The sequence below is a fragment of the Procambarus clarkii genome, chromosome 68 (assembly GCF_040958095.1).
Source record: "Procambarus clarkii isolate CNS0578487 chromosome 68, FALCON_Pclarkii_2.0, whole genome shotgun sequence".
In the NCBI taxonomy this organism is placed as follows: Eukaryota; Metazoa; Arthropoda; class Malacostraca; order Decapoda; family Cambaridae; genus Procambarus; species Procambarus clarkii.
The window spans coordinates 7,962,496-7,989,786 of record NC_091217.1 but is presented as its reverse complement, the minus strand read 5'-3'; the positions used below and the strand labels follow the sequence as shown (position 1 = coordinate 7,989,786).

The 27,291-nt window shown below is 43.4% G+C and overlaps 1 protein-coding gene across 1 annotated transcript; it reads right to left on the bottom strand.

Annotated features, from left to right (window-relative positions):
* Positions 1-233: 233 nt before the first annotated feature.
* On the bottom strand, positions 234-26,823 carry LOC138355630 (AAC-rich mRNA clone AAC11 protein-like). The gene is made up of 2 exons (XM_069310948.1): positions 25,666-26,823; positions 234-338 (listed from the first exon to the last, which is right to left on the bottom strand). The coding sequence occupies exons 1-2, from the start codon at positions 26,821-26,823 to the stop codon at positions 234-236; spliced, it is 1,263 nt and encodes a 420-aa protein (XP_069167049.1).
* Between the last annotated feature and the right edge of the window lie 468 nt (positions 26,824-27,291).

Genomic DNA, 27,291 nt, shown 5'->3' with positions numbered 1-27,291 from the left:
CACACATACTCATTATCTCACACCAGACTCACTTCTCCCCCCCCCTCATCTCTCATCTCCACTACATCCTGGCATCATTCAGTCGACCATCTTAGGAAACAATGACGAAAGGAGAGATGAAGGAGAGCGTAGGGAAGATGGAAGGCGATAATCGGATTAGGACCTGTCTCACCAGAGGGGGAGTATAAAGATTAGTGGCTATTGAGCGGCGCTGTAATGCTCGGCTAGGGAGATCACGCGACGGATGAGAGATCCAAAGATGGAGATAGTGGGAAGAAGTTGGGGAACAATGATGCAGCAGATGAAGGAGGGAGGGAGATGAAGATGTGGGCAAGATGCTGAAAACGAGAATATCAGAAATGGAGTTGGCGTAAAGGAGTTGAGTATTAGCTAGGAGGAACTGGTGAAGGTTCAGTAGTTTATAGGATCTAGGAATATGGGTAGTAGGAGTTGGGATAGAAAGGAGGGAAAGGGATATAGTTTCCAACCATTTGGAAAGATCGAGGATCGAACTCTGACCTGCAAGAATCGATAGCCTTTCGCTGTACGGACCAGTCCAAGTGGCTGGTCAGATGAACCAAGTGATATGGTGATAGACAGTAAGTTTCACAAGGAGATCACAAGTATGTGATGTGTTTATGGTATTAAGAATATGCAATTGGGAGTCTAGGAACGCAAGTTCGATTCCATTCCATGACTCAATATCTTCTCCGATCATATGTTATTTCAGGGGGGGGGGGGGAGGGAAGAGTAGTAATGCCAGGTGTTAACAGAAGTTCATGTGTTGACGTATCAGGGCGGTCACAACAGGTGTTTAAACACCTAAACACACCTCCGCCCACACCAAACATGACTTATTTGCTAAACAGCTCGAGTTTCCGAATAGAAATAGATACCATTCAATATGTAGCGATTTAGACATTGATAAAGCCCGATATATGACTTAACGCACCTGAATTGTGAAAGAGAGTAGCGGAAAGACCGTAGTTGAATAGTTAAGAGAAGTTCACAAAGGCAGTTCTGATCGCGTTTCAAAGCTAACTATAGGATCTCAGTGGAAAAAAAAATTGAAGAACGGCATTAGGATTTCGACTTATTGGAGGTTAATTCTCTGAAAACAAATTACCTCACGCCATCAATGGTGTTAACTAATCACCTCATCAATGACAAGTCGAGATGAGGACGCTTACAGCGACACAAAGCGGGTCCGAGGTTCGAGTATCTACATGAGGAGGTATTCATCAACCAGAGGAGTGATGAGGACTTGTGGTAATGAGAGTTAATGCTACGACTGATGACCACTAGAATGATGAACGTATTGACGATAGTGATGAACGCACTTGATGATAATCATGAACATATTCATAATGTTGACCAGACCACACACTAGAAGTTGAAGGGACGACGACGTTTCGGTCCGTCCTGGACCATTCTCAAGTCGATTGTGACTTGACAATCGACTTGAAAATGGTCCAAGACGGACCGAAACGTCGTCGTCCCTTCAACTTCTAGTGTGTGGTCTGATCAACATACTTCAGCCACGTTACTGTGACTCATCGCCTGCATATTCATAATGATGAACACATTGAAGACAACGACGAGTATACGCAGTTATACCCCCCATAAAAATGATATATGGTCAACGCATTTTACAGAGTTAAATATGATACTCTGTGACCTTTAGCTCGTCTCAGTACTGGGGTTCCAACATCGCCTCTCCACCACCACCATCAATCTCCCTCCTGTGCTTCAACTCCCATGCGCGCATTATACGCGCCATTTGCTGCTCGATAGACCTTGTCTCGATAGACTTGAGCCGTTTTAGTCATTGCGTCATCAGCTTTCTCGAATATCTATCTCCCTCCCCTCTACAAAATGTCTATCAGACTTTTACAGTCTTCGGGGTGAGATTCCAACATTCTCCACTGGCCACTGTTCATACCCAAGGATAGTTGATACTATCCTGTTGATACTATCCTGAACATAGTTCTAGAACGAAGGAACAAATCTTAATACATATATACTGAGAATATATATATATATATATATATATATATATATATATATATATATATATATATATATCCCTCTCAGTGTACATAACTCATTATCTTGTCACAACACATTCGTTTAAAAAACAGTTGTACTGAAGTTAGACACATTACAAGGGCCAGATTCACGAAGATCAGTTACACAAGTACTTACGAACGTGTACATCTTTCCTCAATCATTGACCGGCTTTGGTTACGTTTATTAAACAGTTTACAAGCGTGAAAACTTCTCAGTCAACTGTTGCTATTGTTATAAACAGCCTCCTGGTGCTTCCGAGCTCATTAACTGTTTATTAATTGCAAACAAAGCCGCCAAAGATTGAGAAAGGATGTACAGGTTCGAAAGTGCTTGCGTAACTGCTTCGTGAATCTGGCCCAAGGTTCTATTATTTGTAGTCAGTGCAGACAATATGATCCAGAGGTCTGAAGCGACCATGAGGAGTAATCAGCATCTCCAGTCCTAAGGTCCCAGTCTATTCCCCAATCCATCCGAGTCCAATCCTTAACGGTCCGATTTAGGAATATTGGACTGTGCTTAGTTCATTGAAGTCAGAGATCCTAACACCTCTTAAGACCTCAATGTTCCACTTAACATTGAGGCATCGTGGAGCAGTTGAGGTTTCTCTTACAGATCGGGATTTGGCTTCCTCCTTAAGGGCTTCTCTCTCTCTGTGTTGTCGAGGTGTTATTGAGGCAGAGGGTGGGGGGGGGGGGTGATTGTTACCACAGATGGTTCGTGATTGTTTCAGTGTCGGGGGGGGGGGGGGGGGGAAGGGGTGCTGATGCTGCATCTGTTGATTCCGTTACTGCTGTTAATGTGGCTCCTGTTGTTGCTGCTTCTGTAGCTGCTACTGCTGCAGTTGATGCTGCTGCTGCCTTCTGCTGGGCGTCTGAGAAGCTGAGGAGGGAGGACATTCCCCCCAATTAAAAGCAACGAAATTCAGAATCTGAATTTAGAGGCAATATTCCAGTTCTAGACGCGCCTTTGAACGAACCCTTTGCATGTGTACTGTGTGTGTGTGTGTTTCCCTGAATGATGCTTTGCTGTGTCGAGCGTTAGTTCCTAAGCCCCACCTTTGGTACCATTAGTAGCAGGTGAATCAAATAACTTTTTACTCTCATATTTCTTATCTTATTTACATTTCACCTTGCGTAAAGGGTCAATTCAAACTACGGCTTCCATTAATCCCATTCCATTAATTTGCAACTCTTAAGAAGGAGTACTTTATGAAATATGTGATTATAAGGTGTGCGCATCAATTTGATATAGGTTGATATATATATATGATATATATCCTGATCAAATCTTGGAAGCAAGACTCAGGTTCGATCCCGTCTGCCTGCTCCCAAAGAATTTCTCTAAGAACCATTACGTCACTGTGAGTTCATTGTGAAAATGTCCCTTATTTACCACTGTGGTAAGGGCGAGTTCCCTTATCTCTCTCTCGATGTTTAGGGCGCTTCTCTGTACATGTCGATTACATAACAGAGCGCAGTGGTTCTGTGTTAATATCTTGACGAAGCCAAATTTACGAGACGAATGTAAGCAGAGAACGATTGCAGAACGCATTTGGGCTCACACACTGAAGCCTCATAAATGGCCGCTCGACTTTAATCCAAGCAAATGCAAGGCAAGGAAATTTGAAAAATAGTTCACATCACAGAGACAGAGCAAGATCAGAGAAAGGAAAATTCGTGAGTTAGAAAAGAACCGAAAACCTGAATGTAGACAATTTCAAAGTATATGATGGAGATAGAAAATAGCAACCAATGCAATAGGGGGACATGGAAAATTGGGCCCCAGAGCTGAAGCTTCCCCCACCACCCTTTAAAGCCCCCACAGGTGAGCACAAACACAAACAAAGTGAGCAGATGAGTTGTGTAATCTGCCCATCGTGTCTCGTCCTTCCATCCTTGTCCTCAACGCCATTTATCAAGTACATGGCTGAATCTTACAGTTCTCTCTCTCTCTCTCTCTCTCTCTCTCTCTCTCTCTCTCTCCCGTGAGGCTCTGGAGGACGACATCACCCGATACGCAGGAAATTTGGCGATCAAAGCGAGCGGCCCCCAGCGGAGGAGTGACGAAGTGGACCTCCACGGGCGAGTGTGTCTTGGGTGATAAGGGAGAACAGGGGCAGGGGGAGGGAAATGAGGTAGGGAGGGCTAAGAGTGAGGGAGAGGCTGATGGAGAAGAGTGGAGGATGCGTAAAAGTGTGAGGAAGCGTGCAAAAGGGCGTGAAAATGCACGCGAAGACTAAAGGTGAGGGAAGCGTGTGAGAGCATGCAGGGAAAGGGAGTAATTGAGTAATTTGTGCTCTAGGGATAGTAAAAAATAAAATCTCAGTTGAGAACCAGTTTGGTAATCCTGTGATCCTTTCATATAGCGACCAGACTGTGGGGAGTGGAGGCATTAAGCCCATTATATATATATATATATATATATATATATATATATATATATATATATATATATATATATATATATATATGCGGAAAATCCAGAGAAATATGAAATGAGGTGAACGTTTCGGCTTTGTTAAAGCCTTTGTCAACACCAGACTGACTAAGGAGAAGGGAGAAGGGGGAGGATATATAGGCCGACACCTGACCAACCCATCCCTAGGGTTGGTCAGGTGTAATTAACCAAAATCAGGTATAGCTTAGCTTAAAATGGTCAAAGAGGATTAAGCGGTCAGAGAATAAGGATGAAAGATTAAAGAAAAGCCTCATGAACACACAATATATGAATATACAATTATAATGAGACATTGTAAGCCTCTCTATCAGAGTTGTTTCTTAAACTGTTGTGCAATATTATAACTTAAAAATGGATCAAGTTTGTACATTCCAGTACTAACATTAAGAAGATTTGGACACTGACTGATTAGAGCAGACTCAATCAAATTCCGTTCCACGAAATCCCCACAATTGGTAATGCTTTTTGCCCCATTCCAGTTAATATTGTGATCGCATAAACTCGTATGTAGATACAATGCATTAGACGTTTGGGCAGTTCTAATACTATAAGCATGTTGTGACAACCGCAATTGTAAGGACTTTCCTGTTTGTCCAAGGTACACAGAATCACAATCATTGCAGGGAATTGAATACACACAACCTGCTGTATCAGGGGAGTTTTTTATTAAATTGGATTTGATCGTACTATTAGTGAACACCAAATTTATATTAAGTTTCTTAAAAATCAGAGACAATTTTTCAAGTCCACTCGCATAAGGTACCACCAATGAGTTAATAATTTTTTGGTTTCGCCTTAGGGACGTGATTATAAAACGTACGTTTGGCTTGTACAAACGAGAAATCCAAAAACCTCTTAGGATATTGTAAACTCTTCCCAATTTCATATATTTTAGCAATCTCTTCATCAAAAAACTCAGGGCTGCAAACCCTCAAAGCTCGTAGAAACATTCCTGAAAATACTGCCTGTTTAACTTTACTATGATGATTCGAATAAAAATGAACATACGACCCCACGTTGGTAGGTTTCCTATACACATTAAATTTGAACTTTCTAGCGACTCTATGAATCATAATGTCCAAAAACGGAAGAGTACCATTCTCCTCAGTCTCACAAGTGAATTTTATTGAAGGTACCAAAGAATTGAGTTCATTAAGAAAAACTATCTGGTCTTTGTTGCACGGCCATAAGCACAAAATATCATCAACATACCTATACCAAACCACATTAGCCGGCATAATCCTGGATAAGATTTTTGTTTCAAAGAATTCCATATACAAATTGCTTAAAACTGGGGACAGGGGATTGCCCATCGCCATACCACTTGATAGAGAGGCTTACAATGTCTCATTATAATTGTATATTCATATATTGTGTGTTCATGAGGCTTTTCTTTAATCTTTCATCCTTATTCTCTGACCGCTTAATCCTCTTTGACCATTTTAAGCTAAGCTATACCTGATTTTGGTTAATTACACCTGACCAACCCTAGGGATGGGTTGGTCAGGTGTCGGCCTATATATCCTCCCCCTTCTCCCTTCTCCTTAGTCAGTCTGGTGTTGACAAAGGCTTTAACAAAGCCGAAACGTTCACCTCATTTCATATTTCTCTGTGGATTTTCCGCATAAAATGATCAGTGTTTTGTGATCGTCAATTGCATATATATATATATATATATATATATATATATATATATATATATATATATATATATATATATATATATATATATATATATATATATATATATATATATATATAAAGGAATGAACATATTTCAGATCATTAAAAAAATTTCCGCTGCTCGTTTATATCAATTTTTTCGAGGCCCATTTAGATAATATTCACTCTAAATCAAAAGCTTTTATTTTTGGACCAGCTTTTTTTCAATTTTATGAATATTTTATTAATTCCGGGTAGTTGGACTCATGACCAAAAAAACTTCGGGTTTCTGTCACAAATATGTTATTAACAAGCTTGGTCAACAACTATTTTGTGTGCCCACACACACACAACACACACACACACACACACACACACACACACACACATAGGGGGAAAATCAGCCGGCAAGTTTAAACATTATTATTGGGTAATATATGATACTGGAGCCTCCACTCTGATGGAGGAGCCTCCACTCTGATGGAGGAGCCTCCACTCTGATGGAGGAGCCTCCACTCTGATGGAGGAGCCTCCACTCTGATGGAGGAGCCTCCACTCTGATGGAGGAGCCTCCACTCTGATGGAGGAGCCTCCACTCTGATGGAGGAGCCTCCACTCTGATGGAGGAGCCTCCACTCTGATGGAGGAGCCTCCACTCAGATGGAGGAGCCTCCACTCTGATGGAGGAGCCTCCACTCTGATGGAGGAGCCTCCACTCTGATGGAGGAGCCTCCACTCTGATGGAGGAGCCTCCACTCTGATGGAGGAGCCTCCACTCTGATGGAGGAGCCTCTACTCTGATGGAGGAGCCTCCACTCTGATGGAGGAGCTTCTACTCTGATGGAGGAGCCTCCACTCTGATGGAGGAGCCTCCACTCTGATGGAGGAGCCTCCACTCTGATGGAGGAGCCTCCACTCTGATGGAGGAGCCTCCACTCTGATGGAGGAGCCTCCACTCTGATGGAGGAGCCTCCACTCTGATGGAGGAGCCTCCACTCAACATGATGATGGAGCAGGAAGCTAACGAGGATCAAATGGAAGATGATGGAAACTGATGAGGGAAATTTGGCATGACAAGAGAGTGATCTGTCGTGATGGAGAGGGGAATAAGGGAGGTTGAGGGGTGGGAAGGAGGGAGGGAGGGAGGGAGATTGTGGAAAGGAAAGAGAGGAAGGAGGAAGGGAAGAGATAATGGGAAGGAAAGGGGAAGGAAGGAAGGAGAGAACAGAGGCAATGTTGGATCAGTGAGGGCTTGATAGCAAATTCAGATCTCTCTCTCTCTTTCTCTCTCTCTCCTCTCTCCTCTCTCTCTCTCTCTCTCTCTCTCTCTCTCTCTCTCTCTCTCTCTCTCTCTCTCTCCTCTCTCCCTCTCCCCTATTCCCATACACATGACAGTACATTCCAAACAAACATCCTACCCAGGATATACTTCTTAATAATCCCACATACATAGTCTCGTCTGTATGTGCTATACATTGTGTATATTATTGCTCGTCTCTAATAGCAATTTCCCTGCTAACCGGCCATAAAATGCGTGATGGCCACGTTCATGGCCTGTACGTCATTACAGCGTGTTTGTTTATTTTCACAGTGCTGTGAGGGGACCCAGATGGCGGGAAACAGAGGGCCGTCTGGCCAACTTTTGATGCTTGGAAGCCGGTCGTTCAGAGGCTGAAGGGGGGGGGGGATTGGGTGATCGTTAAGGGGCTGGTTGATATGCGAGAGAATGGTTCTAGGATAAGAGTGTAGAATGTTTGTTGACCGCGGTGTGGCGGCAGTTGCACCGATCAATGGTGGAGTATATTGTATTATACATATGGTATATATAGATACATGTGTATATATATATGGTATAGAAGGGAGTACCACCTCTGGCTGGAAGAAGGGGGACCCATAGCCTCGGAGGAAATCACACATAACGCATTAGAGGGAATGTTTAGGTCCCCTCCAATACAGTTTGTGTGTGCTTTTCTCCTACCACCCCCTTCCTTTTTTATTTGTATATATATATATGCATATGAATATTGTATACTATATACTCCAATGGTGGAGTATATAATGTGTGTGTTCTGCCCGCTTGTAGGCTTAGCGGGTGTATTTTGGAACCCAGATGTGCCTCAGCTCTTTCGCGGTTATTTTGATAATCACTTGAATCATTCCTCAAGTTTCACGTTGAATTTCCTATTGAAGATGCTTACTGGCTTTGCCTCAACGATCTCTCTTCTATCCCGTATCCACTTGCTTGAGAAATTTAAGGTGAAGGGAGTTTTTCATACCTATCCGGCTCTTGTGTGTCTGTCCACCCGTGTCCTCTAGGCCTAGTCAAATGTCAAGATTACATCTTTGTCTACCTTCTCAATTTTTCTTAAAATCTTCTACATTATCAAACTATCCCTGAATTAGTGTTTCCTCCAACATGGTGAGGATAATTTCATTCAGATTTTACTATACTTCAGTTCCATCAGTTCTGGGTCTAGTCTCGTTGCTTCCTTCTCTACTTCGTATAGGTGTATATTGTGCCGAAGATGCATACTATCTTGTTGGTCTTGCGAAGGTGTGTGTGGCGTTCTGAAGACCTCTTTGTTGAAATTCCCGAAGGCTACTATGATAGTTGCTATTGTTTGCAACAAAAACAAAGCTATTGTTTGACTCAAGTTACAACTCAAACATTTCCAGCTCTCTCTCTCTCTCTGTCTCTCTCTCTGTCTCTCTGTCTCTCTCTCTCTCTCTCTCTCTCTCTCTCTCTCTCTCTCTAAGTGCTCTAGCTTCTTATCGGCAGCAGCAGCTACTCTTATGGTCCATAGAAGCCCCAGTTATGGCCTGGTTGTGGCCTTTTCCTACTGGTCATTTCCCCGCCAATCTATATATATACGAGTTAGCCCCGCGAAATGGCTTGTAGGGCACAGAAAAGAAAATGCAGCATATAAAGGCATGAAAGCTAACTCTCTTTCTCTGTACAAGTCGACCTTATACGACCTGCCAATATCCTGCCTCGTCTGCTTCTTGGGCGGAGCGCGAGGATGCTGTACAGTCTTGCTACTGACTCTAATTTACGTCTTGTAAGGAGAGAGGCAATGGGTGGTGAGGAGGAAGTAAATTAACGTTGTGCACCTGGGCAGGTTAAGTGTCTTTGGGGAGGTAAGAGTAGGAATTCAGGAAACACTTAGGATGAGAGTGATTAGATGGTGGTCAGAAGACACTCAGGGATGAGGCTGATGGGAAGAGGCACTCAAGACACTAGGGATGACAATCAGGAAGGGATCAAATTAGGGTCTATTGACGAGACCACACACTAGAAGGTGAAGGGACGACGACGTTTCGGTCCGTCCTGGACCATTCTCAAGTCGATTGAGAATGAACCTTCTAGTGTGTGGTCTGGTCAACATACTTTAGCCACGTTATTGTGACTCTTCGCCTGCAAATTAGGTTCTGTGATGGGCATTAGGTCTATCAACCATTGAGAGTGGTGGTAAGATATCAACCTCTGAAGGATTATTAAGCCCACATCAAGACCTTATACTGACCAACCACTTATACTCACCAACCAGCAAGTATAGTTGACTTTTAGTCCTGAATATAGTCCAGGACTTAAGTCAACTGAGAGTGTAGATACACAGATAAGTGAAAATACACCTACGACCACCAACATCACACCAAAGGTCACTAACAAACAGAGGTCAAGAATTCTGCAACTGATCCCTGTCTTTCACGCCACAACAGAACTAAAAATAAACCGAACCAAAAAAAATAAACCGAACATTACCCAGACGACGAATAACATAATACATTCTGGGCAGAGACAATACATTTTAACAAGTGTTGTTGTATTTTGGGAGAGATGAATAGCCTGGAGTCCCGCTGCTCCACGCACTAGCTGTGTGTGTGTATATATATATATATATATATATATATATATATATATATATATATATATATATATATATATATATATATATATATATATATATATATATATATATATATATATATATGACAATGTCAGACCACGGAGGAAAAATGAAACAGGAAATTTCCTTAAGTACTTTCGTATATTAAATACATCTTCAGAAGGTCAAGGGACCTTCTGAAGATGTATTTAATATACGAAAGTACTTAAGGAAATTTCCTGTTTCATTTTTCCTCCGTGGTCTGACATTGTCACATTCTTAATCACGTGTTTATTTTCGTGATATACACATATATATATATATATATATATATATATATATATATATATATATATATATATATATATATATATATATAATGCAGGAGTCTGTCTTTAATGGTATTATACGCGCCCAGTCCTCCTAATGTATTGAATTAAGCTAAGTATGTTTAATGTACACAGGCTCTGTAATATGACCAGAGTGTATAATAGGATTCGAACCCGTAAAGTTCAGGATCCTCCTTAACCGTAGACAGTACCGTGACCACTGCACCGTTGATCGTCTATCGGTTGTCACGGTACTGTGTACGTTTAAGGGGGGATCCTGATCTTTATGGGTTTGAATCCTATTTTGATCCTGACCGTCATGGGTTCGAATCCTGGAGGTGTTGCATAATACACTCTCGGCTCCTGGAGTGCCTCTCACCTATTGTGAGGTGAGAGAGGCAGGTGCCCCGGGTGTAAGGTGGCCGCCATATTCTCTACACACAATGGGAGGGCATTCAAGAACCAGTTTATATAAACATGGAGTTTGATCGTGTTCCCGGGGTAGCTATGGAGCCCTGTGGAGCCCTGGGGAGCCCTGGGGAGTCTTGGGGAGCTCTGGGGAGCCCTGGGGGAGCCGTGAGGAGCCGTGAGGAGCCCTGGGGAGCCCTGGGGAGCTCTGGGGAGCCCTGGGGGAGCCCTCAAAAGCTTCAAGAGCCCTCAGGAGCTCTGAGGAGCCCTCAGGAGCCCTGGGGGGAGCCCTCAGGAGCCCTGGGGGGAGCCCTCAGGAGCTCTCAGAAGCCCTCAGGAGCCCTCAGAAGCCTTCAGGAGCCCTGGGGGGAGCTCTGAGGAGCCCTAAGGAGCTCTAAGGAGCCCTACCTCGCCCTAAGGAACCCTGATCGCCCAGCCTCGCCCTGAGACTTCCTCCAGTCACCATAAGAAACTCAAATAACGGGTCGAGGTGTTTTTTTCCATCTTAAGAAAACAGGTTTAAACTTTTTTAATTAATATGCCAAAGTTAATATTATTTTCTAGTATAATTTTTTTTTTATCAGAAACTGTGAGCCGTACGAAAATAAATTTAGGAAATTAGATAGTTTTAATACCTTTTTAAAGACGCAATTTGGTGCTTTATATATCTCTTATTTTGAAAGTAATTAATATTATTCAAGATCAAAGAGGAGTGATTTTTTTTTCACTTACGAAAATTAAACCATTTTCTTCCTCTCAGTATGAAGCAATTTTCTTCATCTACTGATCAGGCAATAGGTAATTTATTAGTGAATTTCGTGAACAGGTAATTTAAATTACCTTTCTCAATGTACACGTGTTCTCTAATCTTTTATGGGTACCTGCTCGCTACCAGTCAACCATCCCCCCCCTCCTCGCTACCAGCCAACACCCCCCCCCACCCGCTACCAGCCAACACCCCCCCCCCCTCGCTACCAGCCACCAGTTTCAACATATACCGATAATTAGGTTGCTATTGGTGTAATTCCGAGTAATTAAATGAAGCAGGCGCTCATTAGCAAGTGAAGTGCGGTAACTGGTCCATATGAAGGTGAAGGGGGGGGGGGGGCTATGAAGGTGAAGGTGAAGGGGGGGCTATGAAGGTGAAGAGAGGTTGATGGCCCATTTGGAAAGTGAATAGGGAGTGGGATGATTCCACTCAACCCATAATCAACCTATCCGGCCACCCCGAGGCAAAAGTATATATATATATATATATATATATATATATATATATATATATATATATATATATATATATATATATATATATATATATACCTAGGTGTATTCACCTTGTTGTGCTTGCGGGGGTTAAGCTCTGCTCTTTCGCCCCGCCTCTCAACTGTCAATCAACTGTTTCAACTACTATTTATTTTTTTCCACACCCCACACACACACACACACCCCAGGAAGCAGCCCGTGACAGCTGACTAACTCCCAGGTACCTATATACTGCTAGGTAACAGGGGCATAGGGTGAAAGAAACTCTGCCCATTGTTTCTCGCCGGCGCCCGGGATCGAACCAATACTAAACAAGAATGTCGGGGTAAATAAGTACACTATATATATCTCAGAGTTAAGAGCTGGAACCCAAGAGCTGAACTTCACACACAAACACCCCAGGAGCCATAAGAGAGAGAAAAACAATCCCATCAATCCCTAACGACACGAAACTAACAAATCCCCTTTAATGATTTATAAAAAAAATACAATCCTGCAAAATATACCCATTAAGAAATCCACAAAAAAAACAATGCACAATACACTGCAAATTACCCCTCACACGTTGCATGCAACATGAAAACAACTTAGGAATGCAGTTATACCATATTCCCCGAGGTCAAGTAAGCTGAGACACGCAAATGGCTGCAGGTTCGCGGGGATGAAAGAGGCTGTTTTCACATGCACTGGGAATACGACTCCCGCCTGACCTGATCTGTTGCGGCCGTGATCGATGAAGATCTCGTTAAAGACTCTAATGCGGCATGATAACCGGGGCCGAGTCGGTGAGTATTTGGCCATAATTATCGTGAAAAATGTTGAGGGGGAGAGGGGGGAGGGGGGGAGGGAGGGAGGGAGGGAGGGAGGGAGGGAGGGAGGGAGAGAGAGAGAGAGAGAGAGAGAGAGAGAGAGAGAGAGAGAGAGAGAGAGAGAGAGAGAGAGAGAGAGAGAGAGAGAGAGAGAGAGAGAGGAGAGAGAGAGAGAGAGAGAGAGAGAGAGAGAGAGAGAGAGAGAGAGAGAGAGAGAGAGAGAGAGAGAGAGAGAGAGAGAGAGGGAGAGAGAGAGAGAGAGAGAGAGAGAGAGAGAGAGAGAGAGAGAGAGAGAGAGAGAGAGAGAGAGAGAGAGAGAGAGAGAGAGAGAGAGAGAGAGCAGGGGAGAAAAGTAAGTGTGTTATGAAAGGGAAAAGAAGAAGGCTTAAAGATAGTGGAACATGTGTGTGTGTGTGTGTGTGTGTGTGTGTGTGTGTGTGTGTGTGTGTGTGTGTGTGTGTGTGTGTGTGTGTGTGTGTGGGTGAGCCATCTCCAGTGACTACCCTCTACCCCAGCTGGCACTAGAAGTTCCAGCTGGAGCTACCAGCAGTGACTACTAAACCACCTCATCTGAACCACCTGAATCTGATCAAGCGTGAATTGGAACACAGCCAAAAAAAAAAAATCGAACATAAATCTTGACACAATTCGAAAGGCTTCCAGTTACCTCATCAATTGTCTCCAGTTCGCATACGAGTCTCCCGCGTGGCACAGAGTCAATGGCTTCCAGGCCGGAAGAACAAGCAACCTGCAGAGTGCCTATTGGCTCGTGGGAGACAGTGAATTCGCGTGCCTAATCGCTTCCATCAATATACGTCTGGCCGGTGCTTGAAACTTTCCAGTGAGTTGGCTTCTATGATGGAACTTGGGCGCTCCTTCCGGAAAGCTGAAACTCGGTTTCAAAAAAGCAATGTTTGTCAATTTGTTTTATATAGTTAACATCAGTTACGAAACGACCGTCTTAGCCAATGGAGAGGTGGATGGTTTAGCCACAGGAGGCAGTGAGGTGAGACTTAGCCATGGAGAGAAAGGGAGGTTTAACCACAGAACTGTAGCAGGAAACTGTTGACCAGACCACACACTAGAAGGTGAAGGGATGACGACGTTTCGGTCCGTCCTGGACCATTCTCAAATCTCTCGAAGACTCAGGAAACTCTCCTCAACACAGCATCAATTCAACGCCCTTGTTAACATCACTCGTCACGTCATAACTTCACCCCCCAATTACAACCGAGAAACCGGCTTTTAACTTGCATATTCCCCTGTACAAGAGCATTCACGACCTGTCGTCGTCTGCTATGCCCTCTGGAGTACGGCATATAAACGACGCATTATGCTCTGAAAACCACAAGAAAGAAATTGCAAAAATATTCAAATAGGAGTCGGAAACGTTTTATGCCACAAGGACGATGGCTGGCCAAGCTTTTAACATTTTATCTCAAACATGAAACTTAAAAACAAATGGTTATCAATAAACAGTAAAGCTTAACAGCAAAAGATTATATAAAGCTTGAGAAATATGTCTTATAAATTGTTTATTATAAACTGAACACCTTTATTTGATTTTAATCGAAATAAGTTTAATCAAAAATAAATTTATTGATTTTTCAAAAAATCAAAAATTTAATCCAAAAACCCCCTCAATCAAATATGAGGGTTTAGTGATGAACGGTAATCAGTGGATTGAGTTATATAACAGGTAAAAAAAATATTTTGCAACACGGATTGCAATGAAGTTTATAGGTCGAATATTCAGTCATGGGTTTTGGAGATTGTGAATTTATGCAGGTCCGTTGTGGAATTGCTAGCGATTTGGAATATATTATTACATTTGTACTGACTGTGGCCAGAGGCTGTTGCAACACTGTGGCCAGAGGCTGTTGCAACACTGTGGCCAGAGGCTGTTGCAACACTGTGGCCAGAGGCTGTTGCAACACTGTGGCCAGAGGTTGTGTCGGTTCACTGTGGCCAGAGGTTGTGTCGGTTCACTGTGGCCAGAGGTTGTGTCGGTTCACTGTGGCCAGAGGTTGTGTCGGTTCACTGTGGCCAGAGGTTGTTGCAACATTTTGGGCCACAGGTGTATTAGAAATTATTTCGTTTTTCTCCTTGCTTTATGACGATAATATGTGATTTCTCAGTGTAATGTGAAGAGGTGAATGAGTTTGTTAACAGACCTCAGACTTACAAAAGTTTTGTAAAATACACAACAAGAACAGTTGTAATGATGATAATGTCAACAACAACAACTGCAAACAATTACAACAACAACACTAATAACAGAAACATTTACACAAGACCTGTGAGGGGAGTTAAGAATTCCAAAATACGACTGCAGCTTCAAATACATCCAGGAGACAGGACCCTGCCTGCCTCGCATACCACAGCATGCACCACCACCTCCACCACCACAATCAACCACTACCACAACTACCCACTACCACCCCCCTACATCACCCCCACTGCCAACCACTACCACACTACCCCCAGGAGGTGGACAGGGAGACGGCCGGATGTTAACACCACACACACACACACACACACACACACACACACACACACACACACACACACACACACACACACACACACACACACAACACACCACCATAACCTGATAAGTGTTATTGTTATTGTGTGTACTCACCTAGTTGTGCTTGCGGGGGTTGAGCTTTGGCTCTTTGGTCCCGCCTCTCAACTGTCAATCAACTGATGTACAGGTTCCTGAGCCTACTGGGCTCTATCATATCTACACTTGAAACTGTGTATGGAGTCAGCCTCCACCACATCACCCCCTAATGCATTCCATTTGTCAACCACTCTGACACTAAAAAAGTTCTTTCTAATATCTCTGTGGCTCATTTGGGCACTCAGTTTCCACCTGTGTCCCCTAGTGCGTGCGTGTGTGTGTGTGTGTGTGTGTGTGTGTGTGTGTGTGTGTGTGTGTGTGTGTGTGTGTGTGTGTTGTCAGCTACGAGAGAGCCTGCTGTAATCCTAATGATGATTTACTGGGGTAATAGAGTCGTCTGATGAGCCATCACTAATTGGCGCTGTTCAGTACAAACACGCGATTACGGACACCAATACCTGCTATCCCAGTGAGTTATGCTTGTTGAAACAGTGTGTTTGTCAAGAGTTGCAAGGAGAGGCATATATATATATATATATATATATATATATATATATATATATATATATATATATATATATATATATATATATACATACATATATATATATATATATATATATATATATATATATATATATATATATATATATATATATATATATAATAATCATAATCTGTCTCGTATGACAGATGTTCTGGTAGTCCCAGATTCCCTTAGAATACACAGGCCTCAGGATATTCTTTACAACCAACGTGAGACCAAACCACGAGTGTGCAGCCCCAGAAAAAAAATATGAGAACAAAGCAAAATTAAACTAGAACTACAGGGATATGATTCAAGATTTGTTGTGGAACTAAAGGAATTGAATTACAGAGACGGGCTGAAGAATCGTAACTCATCCACGCTGAAGGAATGATGAAAGAGATGACATGACAAGATAAAAGGAAATAATAGGAAATGACAAGAGTCAATGTAGAGGATGAGACTAAACTCAACTAGACACCATTAGTCAAACTAAATACACATATTATTCACATATTCACATTACTCATGGTGCAGGCGATGAGTCACAATAACGCGGCTAAAGTATGTTGACCAGACCACACACTAGAAGGTGAAGGTACGATGACGTTTCGGTCCGTCCTGGACCATTCTAACGTCGATTGTGACTTGAGAATGAGAATGAGAATCACAAATTGACTTGAGAATGGTCCAGGATGGACCGAAACGTCAGTCGTCCCCTCACCTTCTAGTGTGTGGTCTGCTCAACATACTTCAATCTACTGCTCTTAAAAGTCCCCCACGAGACAAGCCCATGACATCACTCTAACAAGAGAAATACTCAATACAAACACCTGTACACCTGTATAATAAACAAATCCAAGATGCCAGAAGATTACAAAGTATTAAATCACTACACACATGCAAACAGAACATATATACCCACACCAACAAAATGATTGACCCCCCCCCCACCACCAGAGTGAGAGCAGAACAACTAGGTGAGTACAACCAGGTGAGTACAACCAGGTGAGTAAATACAGGTGTCTGGCAGCTGTGGCCAAGCGGGGAGGAGAGGACATCTGTGCTGCCACAGTAAAGACTAAAGGATTTAACCAGAGTGTCGCTGTCACTGGAGAAACACAGGTTTAATTAACGGATTAGTGACCGGACGGCAGTGTGGTGGAGACCGGGCCTCGGGGGTGGTGGAGACCGGACCTCGGGGTGGTGGAGATCGGACCTCGGGGTGGGGAAGGGGAGGGAAAGGGGGGAGGGGTACCACTGCTTGTAGTGGGTGATATGATAGTAATTACAGCTCTCTCTGTGTTAGCGAAGCTGTTACGCAAGTACTTACGAACGTGTACATCTTTCCTCACTCTTTGACGGCTTTGGTTACATTTATTTAACAGTTTACAAGCATGAAAACTTGCCAATCAACTGTTGTTATTGTTATAAACCGCCTCATGGTGCTTCGGAGCTCATTAACTGTTTATGAATTGTAAACAAAGCCACCAAAGATTGAGAAAAGATGTACAGATTCGTAAGTACTTGCGTAACTGCTTCGTGAATCTGGCCCCAGGTGTGTACCAGAGCCTTCGGGTGGTCGCATGATGTGATTTCATGTGTATTTGTGTACTCACCTAATTGTGCTTGCGGGGGTTGAGCTTTGGCTCTTTGGTCCCGCCTCTCAACTGTCAACATTATATTTACAACTGTGTGTAAATATATTGTTTCAAATGTGAGTCAGTCGAGGTTGAATGATCGCTGATGTTCTTGAGAATAGAACAACCAGCATGAGGCTACTTGATGACTGACCGTCTTGTGTTGTAGTTGCTGGCTTCTCAAGGTGGTCAAGAAGTATCCAGTAACGCTGCAAATATCAGGTTTAGTATGGAGGGAAGACTGAGTTGTACTGCCCAGTTCAGCCATCACAAACCCAGACTACATGGCCGATTTGAGAGAGAGAGAGAGAGAGAGAGAGAGAGAGAGAGAGAGAGAGAGAGAGAGAGAGAGAGAGAGAGAGAGAGAGAGAGAGAGAGAGAGAGAGAGAGAGGAAAGAGCATATCCTTATTTGTGTCTGTGTCCGTCCGTCTGTCTGTCTGTCTGTCTGTCTGTCTGTCTGTCTGTCTGTCTGTCTGTCTGTCTGTCTGTCTGTCTGACTGTCTCTCTCTCTCTCTCTCTCCCTCCCTCACCCACACTATACGGACTAGTCATTGCGATAATCTTCTTCTCGAGATGATTTCGGGGCTTAGTGTCCCCGCGGCCCGGTCCTCGCCCTGGCCCCCCCCCCAATTACAACACATTACACATTCTACTCTACCCAAGTTTACACAAGCCACATAAACACACAATTACCACATACAATCAACACAAGCAACAATTGTTGTGATGAATATGACAGTATTACAATCATCAAAACTCATCAACACTATAAACATTGGTCGTGATAAAAAAATAATACTAATAAAAAACAATTAGCAGTACAATAGGGAGAAGAGCAATTACAACTATCAGAATTTGACAATCAGAATTTGACTATCAGAATTTGACTATCAGAATTTCTCCTCACAGGAGAATTTATTTTTATGAATTCATGTTCCAACTATTGTAGGAACGTTCCAACAATTTCCTATTACTCCTGACCTTTCGAGTGACCTTTCGTGTAAACAAAATATTATTATTAATGTATATATATATATTATTACTAATATTATTAATGTATATATTATTCTTACTAATATTATTTGCAGTATAAAACATTTTTTTGTATAATCTATGGCTGCCATATCTGGAAAAATATGTTGTGTATACTTTTTTGTAAACAATTTTTTTAATTGAAGTTTAAAGTCATTTTTCAAGATGAGATGATGCCACCTATGCTGTGCTATGCTGTGCTATGCTGATGAGCTTGTACAGTTATGCCTGGTACTCGAGGCTGGCGTGCTAGAGAGCACCCATTCATGTGCAATGATGATCTTGCACACCTTATAATTACTGTTGCAAGGTGGATATTCATCATATTCATCATCATTACTGTGTGATGGTGATGAGTAGCACTATTACTTTATTAGGGTGACTTAAGGGATAATTATTGTGCTTAGGGTGACGGTCTGTACTCTTAAGCCTACTGTTCCATGGAACCATGGAACAACCTTAACATGGAACACCCTGACCATGGAACACCCTTACCATGGAACACCCTTACCATGGAACACCCTTACCATGGAACACCCTGACCATGGAACACCCTGACCATGGAACACCCTGACCATGGAACACCCTGACCATGAAATACCATGGAACACCCTGACCATGAAACCATGGAACACCCTGAACCATGGAACCAAGGAACAACCTCACCATGGAACCATGGGGGGTATTATAGAACACCCCCTTGCTTCTCAGGGCAGCCATACCCACATCTACCCTGGCACCTGGCACCCTTATCTTGCAACACCTTCTGACACTCACACTCATCTCCCCTGACACTAACATGCTAACTACCCAACCACCCTGGCCTAATATATTGCCACCCATGACACCACCGCCCAGCAACAACCCTGGTTGCGACGAATGGTGGTTGATGGTGGTTGACTTCTGGTGTTACAGGAGCAGTGTTGGTGAACCAGAGTCATAAATGTTGCAGGAACGTTGCACTGGTCAGAGACTAGTTAGTATGTATGAATCATTTGGCCAATACTGTCGAGGCGTCTGGGAGCATCATTCATAGTATACATGGCCTGTGTATACCACAGAGTATACGTGTGGAATGGGTAATGTGTAGTGGTTACCTTGAGGTTACCTTGAGGTGCTTCCGGGGGCTTAGTGTCCCCGCGGCCCGGTCGTTCGACCAGGCCTCCTGGTTGCTGGACTGATCAACCAGGCTGTTGGACGCGGCTGCTCGCAGCCTGACGTATGAGTCACAGCCTGGTTGATCAGGTAATGGTGGTGGTTCATGGGATGGGATAGCTAGAGTGAGGTACAGGCAGTAGAAGGAATGGGTCGAGTGAAATAATAGGATCAATGCACATATTGTCTAAATATAAACACACGCAATTTTCGACTTTAAGATCCATAACAATAAGAGTTATACAATGTATCATCAACTATTATCCTCCAGCTCTATCTTGCCCCCCCCTGCTTAGGCTTCAATTATATTACGTAATTTAGGATTTATCACAATAAAAGGGACATACACACTTCAGTAAGTGTTTAGAGAAGAATGACAAAGCTATTCGCAGGATTCATAAATCCCCCCTTGTGAACGGGGGGGGGGGGGATTAATAAATTAAAGTTGCTATTATCTCTGAAAGACGAAGACTTAGCGGATGACCGATGAAAGAAAGAGAATAACAGGAGGGATATTAATTACGTGTAAAATACATGACACACAAAAAAAGGAACAATGGATATAATTTTTTTTTTAGATTCAGGAAAGACCTGGGTAAATACTGGTGTGGGAGACAGGATGGTTGATTTATGAAACAAATTACCGGGTAATACAATGCATGTGGGATGATTGGGAGAGAGAGAGAGAGAGAGAGAGAGAGAGAGAGAGAGAGAGAGAGAGAGAGAGAGAGAGAGAGAGAGAGAGAGAGAGAGAGAGAGAGAGAGAGAGAGAGAGAGCTCACCATCACAAGAATTGCTAATATTCCTCTCCCATATTTCCCTTTCCTTCCCACCGTAAGTGAAGGCGGGAAAAGTTCCTTCTCTCTCTCTTCTTACTTCCTCTTAATGCCTTTCTCTCTTCTACTTCTCCTTCAATTCGTCTTCTCTTCCCTCAGAGCATATTCGTCTCCTTACTTCTTGGCTTTCACGAAAACTTTCACGAAAACTTTCACGAAAACTTTCACGAAAGATCATTGAACTTCCGCTTTAGCTTTCTTCTGTGTCGCTCCTGCCGCCCCGTCACTGGTGTGCTTGAACCACCAGAGGAACTAGAGGCATCAGAGGTGCTAGAACCATTAGAGGTGCTAGAAACAGAGGAACTAGAGCCATCAGAGGTGCTAGAACCATCAGTAAGTGCTAGAAACAGAGGAAATAGAGCCATCAGAGGTGCTAGAAACAGAGGAACTAGAGCCATCAGAGGTGCTAGAACTCTCAGTAAGTGCTAGAAACAGAGAAACTAGAGCCATCAGAGGTGCTAACACCATCAGAGTATGCTAGAAACAGAGGAACTAGAACCATCAGAATATGCTAGAAACAGAGGAACTAGAGCCATCAGAGGTGCAAGAGCGATTTAAGTACGAGAGACACAACCATCTAAGATCCTTGAAACCATTAGAGGCCCTAACGACCGAACCATCGTACATGACATACAATCTAACATCCCAACATCACGTTCTCCAATACAAGCACATCACCAGAGTAGGTAAACAAAAGATTCGACTCATATTATAATGTTCTCTAGCTGAACTAATACACCCATCTTGACGGGCGCCTTAAGAGCGAGAGGTCAAGGGCCCGGCCTCGTAGCGTGGTTCTGTCTCAGCGACGGTGCCAGGAGGTGCCATTGGACTTGTAATTAATGTTTCACATTTCCTGGCCTCTTTCTCATAACCCCTAAACTGAGAAAGTTATATTAAGTGGAGTTCAGGATGCATAGTATGCATGCGTGTGAATATCTGTCAGTTCGTTAGGAATTGGCGACCCTCTGTTGCTGGCAGGCTGGCTGGCTGTCTGGTGGGTGAATTGGCATCCATGGTTCACCCGTCACTAGGGTGCCATGCCCTGGTTCTCCCATGGGTGATCAAAATACTCATTTCCTGCGGGGATCCCTTGCCGCCTGGTCATATTTGGCGCGGCTCCTTGTCTCCCGACACTAATTGCAAGTCGAGACAGCTCGTCCGTAAGTCATCTTGGCCGATATTTTGCCCGTATTGCAATATGCTTTTTTGGGGGTGACTGGGGGAGTGGGGGTAGATGGCCAAGCAGCTCCAAGGACCCAAGGACAGGGAGCCGGTCGGCCGAGCGGACAGCACGCTGGACTTGTGATCCTGTGGTCCTGGGTTCGATCCCAGGCGCCGGCGAGAAACAATGGGCAGAGTTTCTTTCACCCTATGCCCCTGTTACCTAGCAGTAAAATAGGTACCTGGGTGTTAGTCAGCTGTCACGGGCTGCTTCCTGGGGGTGGACGCCTGATCGAGGACCGGGCCGCCGGGACACTAAAAGCCCCGAAATCATCTCAAGATAACCTCAAGATAACCCCTCTATACTGCTCCTCCAGAGGCTGCTTCACTATGATAACACGAAGTTAGAATAAATGTTAAAAATAACCTTGGAAAAATGAATTCAAAAGCCATTGAGGTATGCAAAAGCTGGAGAAACTGAGCACCAAAAGCTTTATCAGCTCAGCTTATCAGCTCAGCTGGGAAAAACAAACACAAAAGTTCATTATGAAATAAACAAAATTCAATAATGAGCCTATAGGCACTGAGACAGTAGAAGGAAGAAGGCTCCGAACCTCTCGGCTTCTGCCCAGGCACTCAGGGCACGCCTGGAGGGCCTTAGGGCACACAAGAGACCCCCAGGGCACGCAAGAGGCCCCCAGAGCACGCTAGAGGCCCTCAGGACACGCTAGAGGCCCTCAGAGTACGCTGGAGGCCCTCAGAGTACGCCTGGAGGCCCTCAGAACACGCTAGAGGCCCTCAGGACACGCTAGAGGCCCTCAGAGTACGCTGGAGGCCCTCAGAGTACGCCTGGAGGCCCTCAGAACACGCTAGAGGCCCTCAGGACACGCTAGAGGCCCCCAGAGCACGCTAGAGGCCCTCAGGACACGCTAGAGGCCCTCAGGACACGCAAGAGGCCCTCAAAGCACCCTGGAGACCCTCAGAGCACGCTAGAGGCCCTCAAAACATGCCTGGAGGCACACTCATACACCCGCATATATGAAAATTCATAGATTTGTTTTTCCTGCCGAGATCAATATGAAGACCTTATACGCTGCAGCTCTGACTGTTGGGGCTGTGACATGGCGGGGGAGGGGAGAGAAAGGGAGAGAGAGAGAGAGAGAGAGAGAGAGAGAGAGAGAGAGAGAGAGAGAGAGAGAGAGAGAGAGAGAGAGAGAGAGAGAGAGAGAGAGAGAGGGAGGGGGAGAGGAAGGGGGAGAGGGAGGGGGGGGAGGAGAAGGGGGGGGAGGGGGAGGAAGGGGGGGGGGGTTGCTTCATGATCTGATGGTTGTCGAAGTACTGACCTAATGACCCTTCCCTAACAGTGACCATGAGAGAGTGTGAGAGTATATATATATATATATATATATATATATATATATATATATATATATATATATATATATATATATATATATATATATATATATATATATATATATATATATGTGTGTGTGTGTGTATATCACGAAAATAAACACGTGATTAAGAATGTGACAATGTCAGACCACGGAGGAAAATGAAACAGGAATTTCCTTAAGTACTTTCGTATATTAAATACATCTTCAGAAGGAATGATAATCGTTGTATATATATATACATATATATATATATATATATATATATATATATATATATATATACATATATATATATATATATATATATATATATATATATATATATATTTATATATTTATTATAAAGATGATTAGCATTGGCATGGAAAGTAATTTTTCTTAGAAGATTGTCGTCAATTTGGGCTAATACACTCACATATTTTGCCTTCCCTAAGGCGTATTAACCCCCCCCCCCCCTTTAAGTAGGACTGGCTCCAATTGCGACAACCAACGATTATTATGAATCCCGAAATGCGGGTTTGATTTTCCATAGAGTGTTAAAAGTAGACAATCCAGCTATTATTAAAACGTCGAAACGTCAAAACAACGTCAAAACAACATTATTCTTTTTTTTTTTGTCAGCTGAGAGAGAAAATGGGAAGGGATATACAGGGTAGGGAAGGTGAACTAATCAGGTGAAAGCGCCAAACCTATTCTATATAAAGAATATATGGAGCTACCAATATTATAGGAGCTCCGTCCCCTCCTACACCTACGGACGGTGGCGGTTCGACGCACTTATACAACACCGCTAATGTGTGTATAGCTCTTGTATGGCTCTTGTATAGCTCTTGTATAGCTGATGTATAACTCTTGTATCCATAAACACCACAAACATTAGCGTGTTCTTCAGTATTACACGATTTTGGCGCTAAATTAATCCAACGGGAAAAAGTATATTTAATTACATAACAAATTTTATGGGGAAGAGAAAGACTTGGTAGTGGGGGGGGTCATGATGGGGTGAGGGAGGTGAGGCGGGGGAAGGGGGAGGGGGCAAGGGTCAAGATGGGGGTGGGGAGATGGGGGGTGGATAGAGTATGTAAAATTGTCTTTGAAAATGTAAGAAGTATCTTGCGAAACGCTTCCAGGCATCAGACTATATAAAGAGTGAAAATGAACTTCGGAGAGTCATTTTTTCAACTACCCTCGACAGTGAAGAAAAAAGTAAGAAATATTGAGGTGATTAGTGTTAGAATCGACGTGAATACCGCGAGATGAGTACACATCAACACATGTCTGTCAGTCCGCCAGTTTCTCTCAACATGCTCCCCAATTCTTCACTCACCAATATCCTCTGATTTGAAGCCAGGAAGTTGGTACTCTCAGAGGACAGGAGTGCAAATACAGCTATGCGGGCTAGGAGGAGAGAGAGGGAGAGAGGAAGAAGAATTGTTAAGAAGGAGCTCAGTACATGGGGAGGTGAGTACTTTGGATAGGTGAGTACATAGGTTCACTGAGAGTACTACCCAGCCACCACAACCGTAACACCTACCACCACACCAACCACCACCACCACCAATATAATCTCCACCCCTACACGACCCCTTCTCCATCTCAATCTCCACCAACCCGGCCGCTATCGTCACTGTCCCCCACCACAACCAGTCAACCAGCAAGACCACCAGAGGGTCGAGGGTACCTTTGTAACTCTGTGTCTCTATATGACAATGAAAACAAACCTCTGTTACGTTCTTTAGTTTTTGTATTGAGAGAGAGAGAGAGAGAGAGAGAGAGAGAGAGAGAGAGAGAGAGAGAGAGAGAGAGAGAGAGAGAGAGAGAGAGAGAGAGAGAGAGAGAGAGAGAGAGAAACAAGAGCCCCAAACAACCCCTCTCCAGTCAGGTCTAACAATACACACACACACATAGAGACTAAAAGAGCAAACATGGCCACCCTCTGTTGCCACTTGACCTCCTCTGAGTCCCTCCAAAGCCTCTCCAGCAGGTCAGTGAGGCCCTCACAAAGAAGTTGTTGTTTACATATTTACATATTACAAACACTTGTCTTTAATAACGTTATACATGAAAAATTGCAAACATGAGTAAATCCTCTTGTGTTTTTACAAATGGCTTAATTTTGTAAAAAGAAAAAAGCATTTGCATTTCTAGCGGTTTCGCCCAAAATGTTCTGCTTGTCCTTGTTTTGCTTGTAAATTCTGAATGCTTGTAAATGTAAATGCCGAGGTTTGCAAAAATTCGCGCCGCCTGCAAATGCATGTTGCACAGTCTGTATATCCTCAAATGTTATGCATTTTAAAAAAAAAGTTTTGGGATATACACAAATGAATTCCTGCGGGAGATAAAACGTTTCCGATTTGTTGTTTTTGTTTTGTTTGTTTTGGTTGTTGTTCCAGAACAAACAACTCGTTGTGTTCTTGTTCCATTCTTGGAGGAGCTTGTTCCATTCTTGGAGGAGTTTGTTCCATTCTTGGAGGAGCTTGTTCCATTCTTGGAGGAACTTGTTCCATTCTTGGAGGAGCTTGTTCCATTCTTGGAGGAGTTTGTTCCATTCTTGGAGGAGTTTGTTCCATTCTTGGAGGAACTTGTTCCATTCTTGGAGGAGTTTGTTTCATTCTTGGAGGAACTTGTTCCATTCTTGGAGGAGCTTGTTCCATTCTTGGAGGAGCTTGTTCCATTCTTGGAGGAGCTTGTTCCATTCTTGGAGGAGCTTGTTCCATTCTTGGAGGAGTTTGTTCCATTCTTGGAGGAGCTTGTTCCATTCTTGGAGGAGCTTGTTCCATTCTTGGAGGAGTTTGTTCCATTCTTGGAGGAGCTTGTTCCATTCTTGGAGGAGTTTGTTCCATTCTTGGAGGAGTTTGTTCCATTCTTGGAGGAGCTTGTTCCATTCTTGGAGGAGCCTTGTTCCATTCTTGGAGGAACTTGTTCCATTCTTGGAGGAACTTGTTTCATTCTTGGAGGAGCTTGTTCCATTCTTGGAGGAGCTTGTTCCATTCTTGGAGGAGCTTGTTCCATTCTTGGAGGAGCTTGTTCCATTCTTGGAGGAGTTTGTTCCATTCTTGGAGGAGCTTGTTCTATTCTTGGAGGAGCTTGTTCCATTCTTGGAGGAGTTTGTTCCATTCTTGGAGGAACTTGTTCCATTCTTGGAGGAGCTTGTTCCATTCTTGGAGGAGCTTGTTTCATTCTTGGAGGAACTTGTTCCATTCTTGGGGGAGCTTGTTCCATTCTTGGAGGAACTTGTTCCATTCTTGGAGGAGCTTGTTCCATTCTTGGAGGAGTTTGTTCCATTCTTGGAGGAACTTGTTCCATTCTTGGAGGAGTTTGTTCCATTCTTGGAGGAGCTTGTTCCATTCTTGGAGGAACTTGTTCCATTCTTGGAGGAGCTTGTTCCATTCTTGGAGGAGTTTGTTCCATTCTTGGAGGAACTTGTTCCATTCTTGGAGGAGTTTGTTCCATTCTTGGGGGAGCTTGTTCCATTCTTGGAGGAACTTGTTCCATTCTTGGAGGAGCCTGTTCCATTCTTGGAGGAGCCTGTTCCATTCTTGGAGGAGCTTGTTCCATTCTTGGAGGAACTTGTTCCGTTCCATAATACTCATGTGAACAAAAAGTTTCCCACCATAATAATCCTGAGAACAAAACAATATTATAACACTGTTCTGCTAACGACTCTAAACCATTATTATAAATGTCCTTAATTACTCAAATTTCAAATTTCTACTTTTGCTGTTTTACGCCTTTTTTTTTACTAAAAAAAGGGAGCCAAATTCAGCTTTTTAATATCATCTTTTTTTTAATAAAGAATTTGAGGATTTCAGGTTTTTCGGTTAAATATTTTTCACTTTGGGTGTAAGCGAAGAGATAACGAGGGGATTCGTTACCACTTAACAGGCGCTAACGCAGAGGAAAAGTGGAGAGATGTGCAGTTTTTGGCCCTCTCCTTCTCGCTAACCAAGTTGTCTTTGACCTGATGGTTTGGAGGGAGGGAGAGAGAGAGGGAGAGATGGAGAGAGGGAAGGAAGGAAGGAGGGA